At 52.9% G+C, this 16783-nt stretch overlaps 1 protein-coding gene across 1 annotated transcript in view; it reads right to left on the bottom strand.

Moving 5' to 3' along the window:
- NT5DC2 (5'-nucleotidase domain containing 2) overlaps positions 1–16783 on the bottom strand; it is a 237027-nt gene that overhangs the window by 74488 nt on the left and 145756 nt on the right. The window contains exon 9 of the mRNA XM_085629752.1: positions 16363–16464. Coding sequence (XP_085485878.1) covers positions 16363–16464 — 102 coding nt within the window. The remainder of the gene's footprint in view (positions 1–16362; positions 16465–16783) is intronic.

The raw sequence follows: 16783 nt of genomic DNA, 5'->3' as shown, positions 1-16783 counted from the left end.
CAGAGCTTTCCCAGGGAAGGTGGGTGGGCGCATGAGAATCTATGAAAGTTACCAATACTGGGGAACCAAAGTTACAGGTAAGTAACTTGTTTTCTTACCCCAGTATTGGAACTTTCATAGATTCTCATGCTTTGTATCAGAATAGCTAGCAGTAAATCACAAAAGCATATTTTGGAAGATACATGGCCTTACATAACCATCTCAGTTTACAGTAAAAAACAATCATTACTGAACCAAATGTGCCTACCAGGATGGTGGGGTTGTAGGGAAAGCTCACCTCTCAATGAAAAAGATTCCTGAGGACTGCTTGACCAACAGCAATCAATCAATCAATCATCGCATTTATATAGCGCGCTACTCACCCGGAGGGTCTCAAGGCGCTGGGGGGGTCCGCTACTGCTCGAACAGCCAGGTCTTGAGTTGCTTCCTGAAGGTGAGGTGGTCCTGGGTCAGGCGGAGGTGGGTGGGGAGGGAGTTCCATGTCTTGGCGGCGAGGTAGGAGAAGGACCGTCCCCCTGTGGTGGCTCTTCGGATGCGGGGGACGGCGGCGAGGGCGTGGCTGGTCGATCGAAGCTTGCGTTTGGGAGCGTAGAAGTTGAGGCGGCTGTTGAGGTATCCTGGGCCTTGGTTGTGTAGGGCTTTGTGTGCGTGGGTGAGGAGACGGAAGGCGATTCCCTTGCTGACCGGGAGCCAGTGCAGGTCTCTCAGGTGTCCGGAGATGTGGCTGCGACGGGGGATGTCCAGGATGAGTCGCGCTGAGGCGTTCTGGATCCGCTGGAGTCTCTTTTGGAGTTTGTCGGTGGTTCCGGCGTAGAGGGAGTTGCCGTAGTCCAGACGGCTGGTGACGAGGGCCTGGGTGACCGTCTTCCTGGTCTCGGTGGGGATCCACCGGAAGATCTTACGTAGCATGCGCAGTATGTTGAAGCACGACGAGGAGACTGCGTTGACTTGTCTGGTCATGGAGAGGGAGGAGTCCAGGATGAAGCCCAGGTTGCGTGCGTGGTCTGTTGGTTTGGGTGCGCTGCCTAGGGTGGGGGGCCACCAGGAGTCGTCCCACGCGGCGGGTGAGGATCCCAGGATGAGGACTTCCGTCTTGTTTGAGTTCAGTTTCAGGCGGCTGTTTTTCATCCATTCGGCTACCTCTTTCATCCCTTCGTGCAGGTTGGCTCTGGCGGTGGCGGGGTCGTTGGTGAGGGAGAGGATCAGCTGGGTGTCGTCGGCGTAGGAGATGATGTTGAGGTTGTGCTGGCGTGCGATGTCTGCGAGGGGGCTCATGTAGACGTTGAAGAGGGTTGGACTGAGCGAGGAGCCTTGAGGGACGCCGCAGATGACTTCGGTGGCTTCAGATCTGAATGGAGGGAGACGGACTCTCTGTGTCCTTCCGGCGAGGAAGGAGATGATCCACTCCAGTGCCTTCTCCTGGACTCCGATGTTGCTGAGGCGTTGTACTAGGGTACGGTGGCAGACAGTGTCGAAGGCCGCGGAGAGGTCGAGGAGGATGAGGGCCGCTGTTTCTCCGTTGTCGAGTAGGGCTCGGATGTCATCGGTGGCTGCGATCAGGGCGGTCTCGGTGCTGTGGTTGGCTCGGAAGCCAGACTGCGAGGGGTCGAGGGATCCGTTCGTCTCGAGGAAGGCGGCCAGTTGCATGTTGACGGTCTTCTCGATGACTTTTGCTGGAAACGGGAGCAGCGAGATGGGGCGGTAGTTCTTGAGGTCGGTCGGGTCGGCCGATGGCTTCTTGAGTAGGGCGCCGAGTTCGGCGTGCTTCCAGCTCTCCGGGAAGGTGGCGGTGTCGAAGGAGGTGTTGATGATGTCCCGCAGGTGGGGTGCGATGACAGCGTCGGCCTTGTTGAAGACGTGGTGAGGGCAGGGGTCGGTAGGAGATCCGGAGTGGATGGAGTTCATCGTGCGGACGGTGTCTTCGGTGCTGATCGGGGTCCAGGCGCGGAGGGTGGTGGTGGGGGACGGTGGTTCGGTCGTGGCGTTCGTCGGTAGAGAGCTGAAGCTGTTGTGTATGTCCGCGATCTTGTTGTGGAAGTAGGAGGCGAGGGAGTTGCAGAGGTCTTGCGAAGGGGTGATGTCGTTGTTTCCGGCGTTGGGGTTGGAGAGCTCTTTGACGATGTTGAAGAGTTCCTTGCTGTTGTGTGCGTTGTTGTCCAGTCGTTCCTTGAATACAGTTTTCTTGGTGGCGTGGATGAGTTGGTGGTGTTTTCGGGTGGCGAGCTTGAGGGCAGTCATGTTGTCCGGTGTTGGGTCTCTGCGCCAGGTTCTCTCGAGGGCTCGGCAGTTCTTCTTGGAGCTCGAGTTAGTCGGTGAACCATGGGGCTTTCTTGCTACCGGGTCTGCTGGACGGGGTCCTCAGGGGGGCGAGCTCATCTGCGCAGTCGCTGATCCACTTCGTGAGGTTGGTGGCCGCCTGACTAGGGTTCGTTGTGCTGGTGGGAGGGTTCATGTTCAGGGAGGTCGTGAGCTGGTCGGCTGTGATCTTGTTCCAGCTCCTGCGTGCAACTTGTTGCTGGTGGTGGTGGATCGTGGTCCTACCGAAGCTGAAGTGGACGCAGTTGTGGTCCGTCCAGTGGAGTCCGGTGGCGTGGCTGAAGGCGATGTCCTTGCTGGATGAGAAGACGGGGTTGAGTGTGTGTCCGGCGTAGTGGGTGGGGGTGGTCACCAGTTGCTTGAGTCCCAGGTTGGCGAGGTTGTCCAGCAGGGTGATGGTGTTGCGGTCGTTGTTCTCCAGGTGGAAGTTGAGGTCCCCTAGGAGGATGTAGTCAGCGGAGCAGAGGGCGTGCGGGCTGATGAAGTCGGCGATGTCTTCGCAGAATTGTGTGCGGGGTCCCGGGGGTCTGTAGATGAGGGTGCCTCTGAGGGTGGTCTTGGGGTTGATGTGGACCTGGAAGTGAAGGTGTTCGGCGGTTGTCAGGGCATCGTCGGTGTTGGTCGTGATGCGGATGGTGTTCCTGTGGACGATGGCGATGCCTCCTCCGGTGTGGTTGATGCAGTCCTTTCGGATGATCTTGTAGCCGTCTGGGATGGCGATGGCGATGTCGGGCGCTGAAGAGGCGTTCATCCAGGTTTCCGCGAGGAAGGCGACGTCTGGTGACGTAGTGTCGAGCAGGTTCCAGAGCTCGACGGCGTGTCTGTGGACGGAGCGGGTGTTGAGCAGGATGCACTTCAGGTGGCTGCTGCTGTTGCTCGTCTTGGTCTTGGTTGGTGCAGGTGTAGTGCAGGTGAACTTGCAGGAGTTGCAGCAGAAGGGTCCGTGGGTGCGTCTCGGGGTGGCTCGGTAGCAACCCGGGATTCTTCCGGCGTTGAGTGCGTAGAGTTCGGTGGCGTCGTAAGTCCGGCGGGTGGGCTGGGGTCTGCGGGGGCCAGGGGTCCTGGCACTGGGCGCGGTCCAGGCGCAGACGGGCTTACCTTTGGCGCACCTTCGGCGCTCAGTCGGTGCTCCCGCTGCGCGCGTCTGCTGCGCGGTCGCTGAGGGGGCGACATAAGAAGGGAGCCGGGAGGGCGGGTCAGCTGGGAGGCGGGGTCGCGTCCACCAATGGACTGGTGAGGGAGCGGGGCCGCAGGCAGGAAGCGGCGGGAAAACGGGATCGGGTTGAGCGGGCGGCCCTGCGGCGGCTGGGGCGCCACTCTCGGCGTCGGTGAAGAACTAGCACAGCAAGGGGCCCTGGAGCAGGATCGCGGAGGAGCGAGGGGGCAACCAGGCCAGAGGCGCAGTGGTCGCAGCGTCATCTCGTCCCACCGATTCCAGGCAGTAGTGTTTCGTGAAGGTGTGTACACTGCTCCACGTTGCTGCCCTGCAAATGTCTTTGATAGCAACTCCAGCAAAAAAAGCCACTGAAGACGCCATCGCTCTTGTAGAATGAGCACGGGCCCTTCTGTCCAAAGGTTTGCCCGCAGCCTGATGACAGAATTGAATTGCACTGGAGATCCAGCGGGAAATGCCACTCTTAGCGAGAGGCAATCCCTTCCATGGTGCACTGTAGGAAACAAATAACTGTGTAGACTTCCTGAAAGATCGTGTGCGCTCGAGATAGAATTTCAGACATCTCTGGACATCCAAAGAATGCAATGTCCGTTCCGCCTGGGTAGAAGGACGTGGAAAAAAGGAATTCAAAATCAAGGGTTCATTCAGATGAAAATCCGAAGGCACATTCGGGATGAATTTTGGGTTGGTTCTTAACATGAGCACATCCTTTTTTAACTGAAGAAATGGCTCCACTATGGACAGAGCCTGGAATTCACTAACCCTCCTAGCCGATGTCAACGCTAAGAGGAGGGCTAGCTTCCAAGAGAGGAACTTCAAGTCCGCCCTGTGAATTGGCTCAAAGGGAGCTTTCATGAGCTGAGCCAGTACTAGGTTGAGTTGCCAGATCGGTGGAGGTGCTCAGACCGGAGGATACATCCGAAACAACCCTTTCAGGAACTGTTTTACAATCCTCGCGGACCATAGAGATGGCCCCGATGTCTTTCGTCGAAAACGCCATATGGCAGCCAGATGTACCTTGACCGAAGAGTGCGCCAGACCCGATTTAGCCAGCGACAGGATGTAAGGCAAAACCTGATGTGGCAGGGATTTATAAGGATGGAGTTTATTCCTCTGGCACCACAGACAAAACCTCTTCCATTTTGCACTGTATGTCTTATTAGTGCTTGGCGCCCGCGCCTGAGACAACACATCCCTGCACTCCCTGGAGAGATTCAGATGACAGAATTCTCTGTATTCAGGAGCCACGCTGTCAAGTGTAGTGACTTCGGATCCGGATAGAGCACCTGTCCCTGATCCCGCGACAACAGAGATGGAATCAGCGGCAAGCGAATTGGGCGATCCTGGGAGAGAAGCAGGAGTTCCGTGAACCAGAAATGCCGGGCCCACGCTGGAGCAATGAGAATCATCTTGCATGGTTCCGCCTTGACCTTCCTGAGAACTCGAGGAATGAGGGGAATGGGAGGAAAGGCGTAGCAAAATGCGCCGAACCAAGCAATCGAAAGGGCATTCCCCAGAGATCCTCGATGGGGAACCTTGCTTGCGTAGAACCGACATTTGGCGTTCTCCGGGGACGCAAAGAGGTCTATGGTCGGAGTACCCCAGACCTCGAACACTCCCTCCAGCGTGGCTTGGTCCAATTCCCACTCGTGAGTCACTTCCGTCTGACGACTCAGAGCATCCGCCGTGATGTTGAGGCATCCTGCTAGGTGCTCGGCTTGTAGGTTGATCTTGTGAGAAATTGCAAAATCCCAGATCGTCTGAGCTTCCTTGGACAGAGTTCGCGATCTTGTTTCTCCTTGCTTGTTGATGTAGTGCATGGCCGTCGTATTGTCCGTCCGGACCAGCACTGCACGATTCTGAATTCTGGGAAGGAACGCCAGCAAGGCTAAGCGAATGGCCATCAGCTCCAAAAGGTTGATGTGGTTTAGGCTCTGTGCTGGACTCCAGTGACCGCTGATTTGAAGCTCCTGGAGTACCGCTCCTCAGCCTTCTAAGGAGGCATCTGTGGTCACCACCATAGGAGACGGTGGAGTCAGGAATGTTAATCCTACTGCGATGTTCTCCTTTACCAGCCACCACTCGCAGGCCTTGCGCATACCTGGTGTTACCCACACCTGGTCGTTGAATGACCCTTCTGCCTGGCGCCACTGTTTGTCTAACTACTCCTGCAGAGGACGCATATGAAGCCTGCAATGCGGTATTAATGGTATGCAGGATGATATCGATCCAAGTAAGGACTTGTACAGGCGAACCGACAAGTATTTCCTCTGCAGCACTTGACGAGCGGAGGTGATCAGCTTGCGTTGACGCTCCTCCGACGGACGAGCGGTGCATAGTGTCGTGTCCAGAATAGCTCCAAGGAACCTTTGCGACCTGGAGGGTATCAGCACCGACTTGGACCTGTTGAGCTGAAGACCCAAGTGGGCGAACAATTGAATGCAAGTTGAAACGGCTTGAGAAGTCGCCTTGAACGATGGAGCCTTGACGAGCCAGTCGTCCAAGTATGGTAACACTTCTAGCGATTGCTTTCTGAGAAAAGCAGCGACTGGTGCCAGCATCTTCGTGAATATCCGAGGTGCAGGCCGAAGGCCAAACGGAAGCACTTTGAACTGGAAATGGCTCTTGCCAACTGTGAAGCGTAGATATTGCCTGTGAGCTGGGTGAATTGGAACGTGGAAGTACGCATCCTCTAAATCCAGGGACGCCAAAAAATCGCCCGGATTCAGTAGACGGAGAATATCCTGGAGAGTGACCATCCTGAAGGAGAGCTTGATGAGATAGGTGTTGAGCTCCCTTAGGTCTAGTATAGGACGCCACGCATCTTCCGTCTTCCGAACCAGGAAGAACCTGGAATAGAAACCCTTGCCCCTCTGTGAAAGAGGTACCGGTTCTATCGCCCCCTTGAGGAATAGTTGGTGGGCTTCGAGATGTAACAGTCGGAGATGTTTTGAGGGATGGGCGTCCGGAGCTCTCGTTGGAGGAAGATCTTGGAATTCCAACGTATGGCCACTCTGAACAATATTCAAAACCCACCGGTCCGATGTTATAAGGACCCAGCTGTTCAGACAATAGGAGATCCTGCCCCCAACCGGTGTCCTTGGTAGGGGAGGAACAGTAGTCAGAGCCAGGAGGCTGCTATTGCCTTTTGGCATTGTCTCGTCCCTGACGATGCCGACGTCCCCTCTGGGACTGACGAGAGAAAGACGCCGATTGACCCTGGCGTTGATTCGAGTACTGAGCCTTGTATGAGTGTCCTGACTGCGTGGAATACTGACGCTGGTTGCCTCTGTAAGAAGTGAACCCTCGTCCACGAGCTCCTCTGAATGGAACCTTCCTATAATTTAAGGATCCTAAGGACTTTGCTGTGTCCGTGTCCTTTTTGATGCTTTGCAGGGCCTCATCAACATGCTTGCCAAAAAGCATCTCCCCGTCAAATGGAAGGTCCAGGATCTTATTTTGGACCTCCTGACGGAACCAGGTCGCTTTTAACCAGCCTTGACGGCGCAAGACCGCTGACCCTGCCAAAGCCCTGAAAGCGGTAGAGGTTATGTCCATAGCACAGTCAATGACCTCAGAGGAACATCTCTCTCCTTCCATGAGGACTTGCTTGGCCTCCTCCTGAGTAGAGTCCGTTAGTAGATCCATAAACGGCTCCATGTCGCACCACATTTGGCGGTCGTACCTGCCTAGAATGGCTAATGAATTTGCTGCCCGAACCAACAAACTGGCCATGGTGGAAAATCTCTTCCCTACATTGTCCAGCCGCCTGCCATCCTTATCCGGAGGCGTAGTCAAAGGTGTTGAAGGATTCTTGGACTTGCTCTGTGCGGCCTGAGATATCACAGAGTCAGGCTTTGGTTGTCCAAGAAGACATGCAGGACTGCCCTCAGGGGCCTTGTATTTCTTCTCCAGCCGGGGAAGAACCGGGATGACAGTAGCCGGGTTCTGCATAATCTTGATTCCCTCATCCCACACATGCTCAATGATGGGAATTGACCTGACAGACTTCTTGTATTGTGCCTTAAAGTCATAAAGAAAACAGTCCGACTGTTCCACTGTGAGAGGCAGACCAAATCGTTTGGATGCACGCTCCATAAGATTATGGAATACCCCAATATCTGCCGGAGGCGAAACGTTTGTGTCCCGCCCTGCAGCATCCGGATCTTGCATTCCAGTGTCACCAGGATCCACATCCGGATCCCCTGTATCAGTTAGTGGGACCACGTGCATTTCCTCCTCTTCATCCGTATCAACATCCTGTGTATCCTCATTGGTAGGGTCCGGATACGAAGTCTGAGGAACCACTACTGGTACCACCACTGGTGAGGTACGCGGTATGTCTTTAGGTAGAGGTGGCAAGTCTACTGGCGGCCCTCGCGGAACTACTGAGGTAGATGGATGCACTGGGGGAACGTCAGGGTGTGATGGAAATCGAGCTCTGTAGTCCTGCAACATCACCTGCAAGTCCGTAACCAGAGCAACTGGTAAAGCTCTCATGTCCTGTCTCAAAGTGCGAGGACATACTTCCTGCTGAACATATTGTTGTTCCTCCTGCTCATCTTGACCATAATACTACTCAGTATCGATGTCTTGCTGCTTTACATGCAGATCTGAGGGACTGTAGGCATCCCCATACTGCTCAACCTCATCCTCCTCCTCCGACTCATCTAGTAGCATAGATGGTGGTAAAGGCGTAACCCGCCTAGGTGATGTCATGTCCGGTGTAATTTTCAACCTCTGAATTGAAAATCCAGAAATTTGACCCGTCGACGGAGTCGTCGTCGAAGGAATCCCAAGCGTCGACGAAATCGACGATGAAATAGTCGACGGCACGGTAGTCTTCGTCGACAGAGTGTGAATCGTCGTCGACAATGAGGTCGTCGACGATGCTTGAATCGTCGTCGACGGTAGGATCGTCGACGGAGCCTTCTTCATCGTCGACGGGACAACCGTCGATGGTCTCGTCGACGAACTCGTCGTCATCAGCATCGATGACGACGTCGCCGTCGTTGTCATCGTCGTCGTGGTCTTCGTCGTCGAAACTGCCGTCGACAGGAGCTTCATGGAAACCGTCGACGACGAGAAAGAAGCTATCGTAGACGATGAAACAGGAGCAGGCATCGTCGACGGTCCCGCCGACGAAACCAAGGAAACAGTTTTTGCCGTGGAAATAGTCGTCGACGTACCTGCTTTAACCACCGTCGACGGACGCTGTTTCTTCACAGGAACCATCTGTGGAGTTCCTGCAGAGTGTTTCTTAGCAGGTTTTTCCTTTTGGGACGGAGGAGAAGATATAGAAACCTCCTTTTTGTCCCTAGAGGCTGTGTCCACACCAGCAGCCTGTCCCTGCTTCTCCTTTACACTTCCGTGAGGAGATTTCATGGGACCAGCCTCCTCAGACCTTTCAGAGATCCCGTGAGGGGCTTTGACAGGGGGTTCCACAGAGATGGAGGGAGATGACCTACCCCTCTTCTTTGATCTCCTGGAGGAGGTGCCAGAAATCGAATCCTCCTCATCTGAAGAGAGAACCTCCTTCCTGGTCTTCAGTTTTTGCAGCCATGTCAGCAATCGACCCTCTCTGTCCCGCAAAGTCTTCGTAGATAAGGTCCGACAAATCATGCAGTCTGTGGCCTTGTGTTCAGGGAATAAGCAGTAAGGAATATGCTACTTACCAGTATGCATCTGTTCTTGGCATGTAGAGCTGCAGAGTTGTACACTTAGCATAGATCGCCATCTGGTGTTGGGCCCGGATGTTTGCAGTTTGTTTTTCTTCTTGGACAGTCTTTGGAAGTCACGAGTTCGGTGACTCCTCCTTCGGTCCGTACTGCGCATGGGCTTCGGCTCCATCCTCAGATTGTTTTTCGCCAACAGGGAAATGATGGAGCGTAGTAATAACAGTGAGAAACCCATGTGTGTTGTATCTAAATAAGATGGACTGGAACGGATACAGGTAGCCGGGGAGGCGGGTGGGCGTGTACAACTCTGCAGCTCTACATGCCAAGAACAGATGCATACTGGTAAGTAGCATATTCCGTTCGAGGCATATGAGCTGCAGATTGTACACTTAGCATAGATTATATAGCAGTACCCAACCTTAGCGGCGACCACCGGTATCCGTTGCAGTGGTTTGAAAAAGTGTCTTTAGTACAGCCTGGCCCACACTAGCTTGCTGCTTGGAATGCACGTCTACACAGTAATGTTTTGTGAAGGTGTGCGGTGTTGACCATGTGGCTGCTTTGCAGATGTCATCTAAGGGTATGTTCCCTAGAAAAGCCATAGAAGCCCCTAACTTTCTAGTAGAGTGGGCTTTAGGTGGAACAGATAATGTTATTTTGCCTTTTGATAGCAAATTTGTATGCACTTTACAATCCACCTAGCTATCCCTGATTTAGAGATGGGGTTGCCTTTATGTGGTGGAGAGAAGGAGACGAACAATTGTTTAGTCTTCCTGAAAGGTTGCGTTCTTTGTATGTAGTACAGCAAAGCCCTCTTAACATCAAGTGTGTCTAAGGCCCTTTCTGCAACAGATTGAGGCTGCGAGAAAAAGACAGGTAATTACACAGATTGATTGAGATGGAAGGGGGAAATGACCTTGGGTAGAAACTTCGGATTTGTACGAAGTATGACCTTGCTGTGATGTATTTGTAGGAAGGGTTCCTGTATAGTGAACGCTTGTATTTCACCAACCCTTCTAAGGGAAGTGATAGCTACGAGAAAAGCTGTTTTCCAGGTGAGAAACTGTAGCTCATATTTGTGCATTGGTTCGAAGGGCGGACACATTAGCCGTGTAAGAACTACATTTAGATTCCATACCGGGGAAGGTGGTGCCCTGGGAGGAATTACTCGTTTAAGGCCTTCCATAAAGGCTTTAATAGCGGGCACTCTGAACAGTGATAAATGCTGTCTGTTTTGTAGATAAGCAGCGATCGCTGCTAGGTGTAGGCGTATGGATGAATATGCCAGGTTACACCTGTGAAGATGGAGCAGATAGCATATGATGTGTTGTATGGATGCATCTAAAGGGTTGATTGTATTGTTACGGCAGTAAATTACAAATCTTTTCCACTTTGCGGCATAGCATGCTCTAGTGGTAGGACGTCTGGCTTCCATGATGATGTTCATGCAATCAGGGGGAAGGTTAAGGTATCCAAATTCTAAGATTTCAGGAGCCAGATCGCAAGGTTGAGCTGAGCTGGGTCCGGGTGTCTGATTGCTCCATGGTTCTGGGTTAGGAGGCATGGGGACAGGTGCAGTTTTTGATGTGGTACCACTGATAGTTGTAGTAGTGTGGTGTACCACGGCTGCCTGGCCCACGTTGGAGCTACTAGAATGAGTGTGAGGGAGTGCTGTTGTAGCTTTCTTACCACTAACGGAATTAGCGGGAGAGGTGGAAAGGCGTATGCAAATCTGCCTGACCAGTTCATCCATATCGCATTGCCTTTGGACAATGGGTGTGGGTATCTGGCGGCGAAGCTTGGGCATTTTTTGTTTTCGTGGGTGGCGAAGAGGTCTATCTGAGGATGCCCCCACTGTTGGAAGAATGGGTGAAGAACTTGTGGATGCAGTTCCCATTCGTGTAGTTGTTGCGTTTGTCTGCTGAGCAGATCTGCCATGGTGTTTTGTACGCCTGGAACGTGCTGTGCCAGGAGAAAGATGTTTTGGGGAATTGCCCATCTCCATATGCTCTGGGCTAAGCGGGAGAGCTGGGGAGAGTGTGTCCCCCCCTGTTTTTGGATATAATACATTGCAGTCATGTTGTCTGTGCGAATGAGGACTGCTTTGCCTGAAATCTGTTTTTGGAAAGATTTTAGGGCTAGAAAGATCGCCAAGAGCTCCAGATGGTTGATGTGGAGCGACTTTTGCTGTGGCGTCCATAGACCTTGCATTGTGAGGTGTAGGAGGTGCGCTCCCCAGCCGGAGAGCGATGCGTCCGCTGTTAGAATCACCTGAGGGACCGGGTCCAGGAACGGCCGCCCCTTGGAAAGGTTTGTGATGTTCCACCACTGCAGAGAGTGATGTGTGCGGCCGTCCACCAACACCAGATCCGTCAGCTGACCCTGGGCCTGGTTCCACTGTTGTGCTAGGCACTCTTGAAGTGGACGCATGTGGAGTCTTGCATGGGGCACTATGAAAATGCAAGACGCCATCATTCCTATGAGCTTCATAAATACTCTTGCTGGAAGAGAATGTTGAGGAAGGAATGTTTTGCGTAAGGCTTGAATGCTTGCGATTCTGGCTGAGTTTGGATAGGCAATACCCTTGGAGGTGTCTATGGTGGCCCCGAGATATTGCTTTGTGTGAGATGGTATGAGGTGGGACTTCTGGTAGTTCACCGTGAAGCCTAGCTGGTGGAGCAGTTGAATGGTGCTGTTTGTATGTTGCACACATTGGTGGTAGGACGCGGCTTTTATGAGCCAGTCGTCTACGTAAGGGAAGACGTGAATATGTTGACGTCTGAGGTGTGCTGCTACTACCGCTAGGCATTTGGTAAACACCCGTGGTGCGGTGGTGACCCCGAAGGGGAGAACCGTGAATTGGTAATGCTGCCCGTCCACCACGAACTTGAGGTACTTCCTGTGAGAGGGGTGTATTGGAATGTGAAAGTATGCGTCTCTCAGATCCAAGGTAGTGAGAAAGTCTCCCTGACAGAGGAGCGGGAGGACTTGTTGTAGGGTGACCATGTGGAAATGGTCTGAATGTATGTAGGCATTTAGAGGCCGGAGGTCCAGAATGGGCCTGAGGGTCCCATCTTTCTTTGGTATTAAGAAATATAGGGAGTAGACCCCTAGATTTTGTTGATTGACGGGGACCTGCTCTATAGCGTGTTTTTGGAGGAGTGAGAGTACCTCTTGTTTGAGCAGTGTGGAATGTTCTTGAGACATTGGACGGTGCCTTGGTGGGATATTGGGTGGGGTAGATGTTAGCTCGAGACAGTACCCTGACCGAATGATTTGGGTCACCCATTTGTCCGATGTTATGGACTCCCATGTGTGGATAAAGTTTTGTAGTTTGCCCCCGACCGGAGTGGGATGGTCTGGGGGGAGCGGAGGGAAGTCATTGTGCGGGTGGGGTGGCAGAACGGGTGTTGTTGGTTTTGCCCCTGCCCTTATTGTTGTTGCCTCTGTAACCACCCCTTTGATTGCCCTTTGAAAAGGTATTTTGAGGAGGGGACTTGTAGGAGGTAGAGGCGTTATCGGTGGAGGAGCCTCTGCCTGTGCCACGAAAGGATGAGCGTCGAAAGGAACGTTTAGAGGCTTGCGTTTGGAGTGCCCCCATAGACTTTGCTGTGTCTGTGTCCTTTTTCATCTTTTCCAACGCTTCGTCCACCTTTGGCCCAAAGAGAGTTTGTTGGTCAAAGGGGTGATTGAGTATGGACGCCTGGACTTCAGGCTTGAACCCAGAGATCCTGAGCCAGGCATGGCGACGAAGCAGGACACTGGTATTTATGGCTCTAGAAGCGGTGTCGGCTGCATCGAGGGCACACTTAATGGAGGTGTTTGTAATTAGTTTACCCTCCTGTATCAGGTCATGAGCCGTGCGCTTGTGTTTTTCTGGAAGGTGCTGCATAAGAGCCTCAAGTTCATCGTAGTGTGCTCTGTCATAGCGCGCAAGTAGCGCTTGTGTATTTGCAATGCGCCACATGTTTGCAGCTTGGGAGGCGGTGCGTTTGCCAGACGCGTCTAAAAGTTTCGATTCCTTGTCTGGCGGTGGGGCTTCTCCTGAGGACTGGGAGTTAGCCCGCTTTCTAGCTGTGGAGACAACTAGGGAATCTAAGGGAGCAGGGCCCTTAATGTATGCAGGGTCTGTGGGTGTCGCCTTGTACTTTTTCTCTATTCTAGGGTTCAGTACCCTGGCCCTGACAGGGTCTTTGAACACCTCTGCAGCATGGTTGGTGACACCCTTAAGCATGGGCAAAATAGACGTGGATTTGTCCTGAATGTCAAATGTATCCAGTAGGAAGTCGTCTTCCACTGGTTCGCTGTGCATGTCCACCCCATGGTAGTGTGCTGCTCTCTGCACTAAGTGATGGAACCCTAAGGAGTCCTCTGGGGGAGACGGCCTAGATGGGTATAGGTCGTCTTGAGGCATATCAGGTATGTCAGGGTTGTGGTAGTCTTCCCATGGGTCAGGGGTCCCCAGTGGAGTGGGGTCCAGTGGGGCGTCCGCCGGGTCATAATCTGGATCCCCGTAATCCGGATCTGGGGACGGGGTCGGGGAGCGATGAGGTAAGGGTGGCGGAGACCTGGGGGGGGGGGGGGGGGGGGGGGTGGAGGAGGTGGAGGAGGCAGAGGAGGAGGTAGTGGGGAGGGCACTCTGAGGGGAGAAGTAGCAGAGTCCTTCCGTTTGGGTGGTGGAGGAGGAGCCGGAGTGTCAAGGCGTCGTTTCTTGACAAATAAAGTCAATAGCCCAGTCTTTGGATCTTTAGACAGAGTCTTTTGCAAAGGGTCTGGTGTAAATAGGGCCAGTGGCGTTGGATCGTCCGCTGGCGCCGATGATTTCGGAGCCGAGGGCTTCGATGGTTTCTGTGCCTTTTTTGGGGCCTCCGGTGTTTTCGGCGCCTAAGGAGTTTTCGGCGCCGGAGCGTCGGTGCCGACAGATTTTTGTTTGTGTTTGGTCGGCACCGAGAGTCCAGGCTTCGGCACCGGTGGCTTCGGAGTCGAGCTGGGTATTGCTTTCTTCGGTGCCGGATGCTGTTTTTCGGCACCAGGCGTCGGCTGGCTCGAGCCCGAGCTGCCGTGAGACTTTTGTGGCTTCGACACCGGGCCCGAAGGTGGGGTGATAGACCCGCTGCGCCGGTGTGATGTCCTCCACGTCGGAGTCGTCGGCCTCGGAAGCGCTGACGACGTTGTCCTCCTGCTCGGTGTGTAGTTGTCCCGAAGCTTCGGCGCCGTCTCCAAAGATGTCCGGTGGAGCTGCGGAGGATGAGTGCGCCATGGTGCGTCGAGCTCTTCGATCCCGGATGGTCTTCTTTGATCGAAAAGACTTACAGGCGGGGCAGTCTCTAGCCTCGTGTTCTGGAGAGAGGCAAAGGTTACACACCTGATGGAGGTCGGTGTGGGGAAATTTAGACCCACATTTTGGGCACTTTTTGAACGGAGTCCTTTCCATCGGCCGGGACCGGAGTCGAGGAGGGCCCGAAGGCCGGTGCCGATGTACGGGATGGAGAAAGTGCCGCTTCGAGAGATGAAGATGATGAAGAAAACTCGAAGAAAAGAGGATTTTCCGTCGAGGCTGGAACCGTAGAAGTTCGAAGCCGGAGCACGAAGTATCACATCCGAGCCCGATGGCGGGAAAAAAACAATCTGAGGATGGAGCCGAAGCCCATGCGCAGTACGGACCGAAGGAGGAGTCACCGAACTCGTGACTTCCAAAGACTGTCCAAGAAGAAAAACAAACTGCAAACATCCGGGCCCAACACCAGATGGCGATCTATGCTAAGTGTACAATCTGCAGCTCATATGCCTCGAACATACAATTCTCATGCTTATCCTCAATGAAAAGTCTCTTCTTGCCACAAGAAGCACAGGGCCTGAATAAGGCTTTCTTTTCCTTTTCTGACATAATGTCACTCTAGATGTTAAAATATAGATTTTCTGAAAGAAAAAATTGAGAAAACTGAGCAGAGCTCAGTGGAGACTCCCTAGCACAACGTGCGGTAGAAAAACTGAGGCTCTGAGCTCTCTCAGGAAGGTTCCAAAGGGTGAGGCTGTGCTGATTGGTCCTGGCAAAAGTTTGGGCTCTTTTACACAAAGAGGGTGATATACTACAAAATGAGATGAGGCCTAAGCCTATTTTCTCTTTTGTTTCTATGGTTATGATATATTTTTTATTTACCGAGGCTCCCATTCCGACGACGGGGAAGGATACAAAGCATGAGAATCTATGAAAGTTCCAATACTGGGGTAAAATGGCATACACCCCGCCCCTCAGACAGGTAATGGGTGATATTGTGAATTAGTGGGCAGTCACTGTTTTGTATCGCTAGGAACCTTGTTGAAGCCTTCCTTACCTTGGATTCAAATGTAGGCTCCCCTATTATATTCCCTAGCGCTTGGTGGTAGGCCTGGTATTTTCTTTGATATGACCGCCAATGTTCAGTTGATGTGGGCTTTGACCCTCCCCTGGATTGCTGCCTGCAAAAGGACCCTCTAAACGTGGTGACTTGGGACATCGCCCATAGATTTTCTCTGTCAAATGGCAGAATAAGAAGGTGCTGCACTTTGGGTTTAAAGCACAGGATACGGGGCAAGGGGTGTTGTCGTAATATACTTGTATTTACCCCCTGGAGCTGTGTTGGTGGCATCTAACGGATCATGTATTTTGGCATTGGGAGAGATGTCTTGCTTTAACACCCCCTCTTCCATTACTGCTCTGGGAGTGGTTTGAGGTGATCCTCCATGTTCTTCCACTGTGCTCCATTATAACGAGGCACGAGGCCCACAAGCTTACTATTAGCCAGTGGGTAGCTGCTCCCACTGCCGCCCTCTACCAAGCCGGTCTATCCACTCGCTTCCCTCATCTAAGGATGCGCATCGCCAGTGGCCTGCGTGGAGGTGGGCTTGTGGGCAGTGCAGGCAGCTAGGGAGTCTGGAGGGACCAGCCCCTTCATGTGGATGGGGTAGGGGGGCTTAAATGTATCTTCTACCCTCAGAATGACAACACTGTCTCACATACAACCACACAACCATAAAGTAAGTACAGCGGTTGTGATACCCGAATACTCAGAAGAAAGCTGCCACAGGGAACCAGATATGCACTCAAACAACCACTTCTCACCAACTGCTCGCGGCTGCATAAAGCACTCCATGTTTACATTACATAAGACACACTGGCAGTGACTGCTCTTTGCAACCACTCCCAAAACTCACTTAATGCAGTCGTTGAAGAAATGTGGCTTGTCTGCCTGGACGATGACCACGTCAAAGAAGTCCCTCCAATCCTTGCCAACCATGTACCGCATCCCTTTGTCACTGCAGGGGAGAAAGCACATTGTTAAATGGTATCGCTTCAGTGTGGAATTCACATTGTGCAAAACTAAACTGTATAAAACCTCTTTCTTTAAATCTTAGGATGGCATATAGCACATGGTTATAAAAACACCCTTCCTTTCTATTATCCCTCGGTCTAGGTCCACTCTCTCCCCGCAGCTCTTCTGTGCCACCTCATACCTCAAGACACTGACCTCCTCCTTGGGAGGTTCGAGGCTGCTGCCCGCTCCAACTGGGACCAGACTGCCTGCAACCACAGTAACCTTTCTCAGCTGTCTTTTTTCTTGATTTTTCCCTGTTG

The sequence above is a fragment of the Triturus cristatus genome, chromosome 10 (assembly GCF_964204655.1).
Source record: "Triturus cristatus chromosome 10, aTriCri1.1, whole genome shotgun sequence".
Taxonomy (NCBI): Eukaryota; Metazoa; Chordata; class Amphibia; order Caudata; family Salamandridae; genus Triturus; species Triturus cristatus.
The sequence above is the reverse complement of the archived record's forward strand: the minus strand, read 5'-3'. Positions and strand labels throughout refer to the sequence as shown.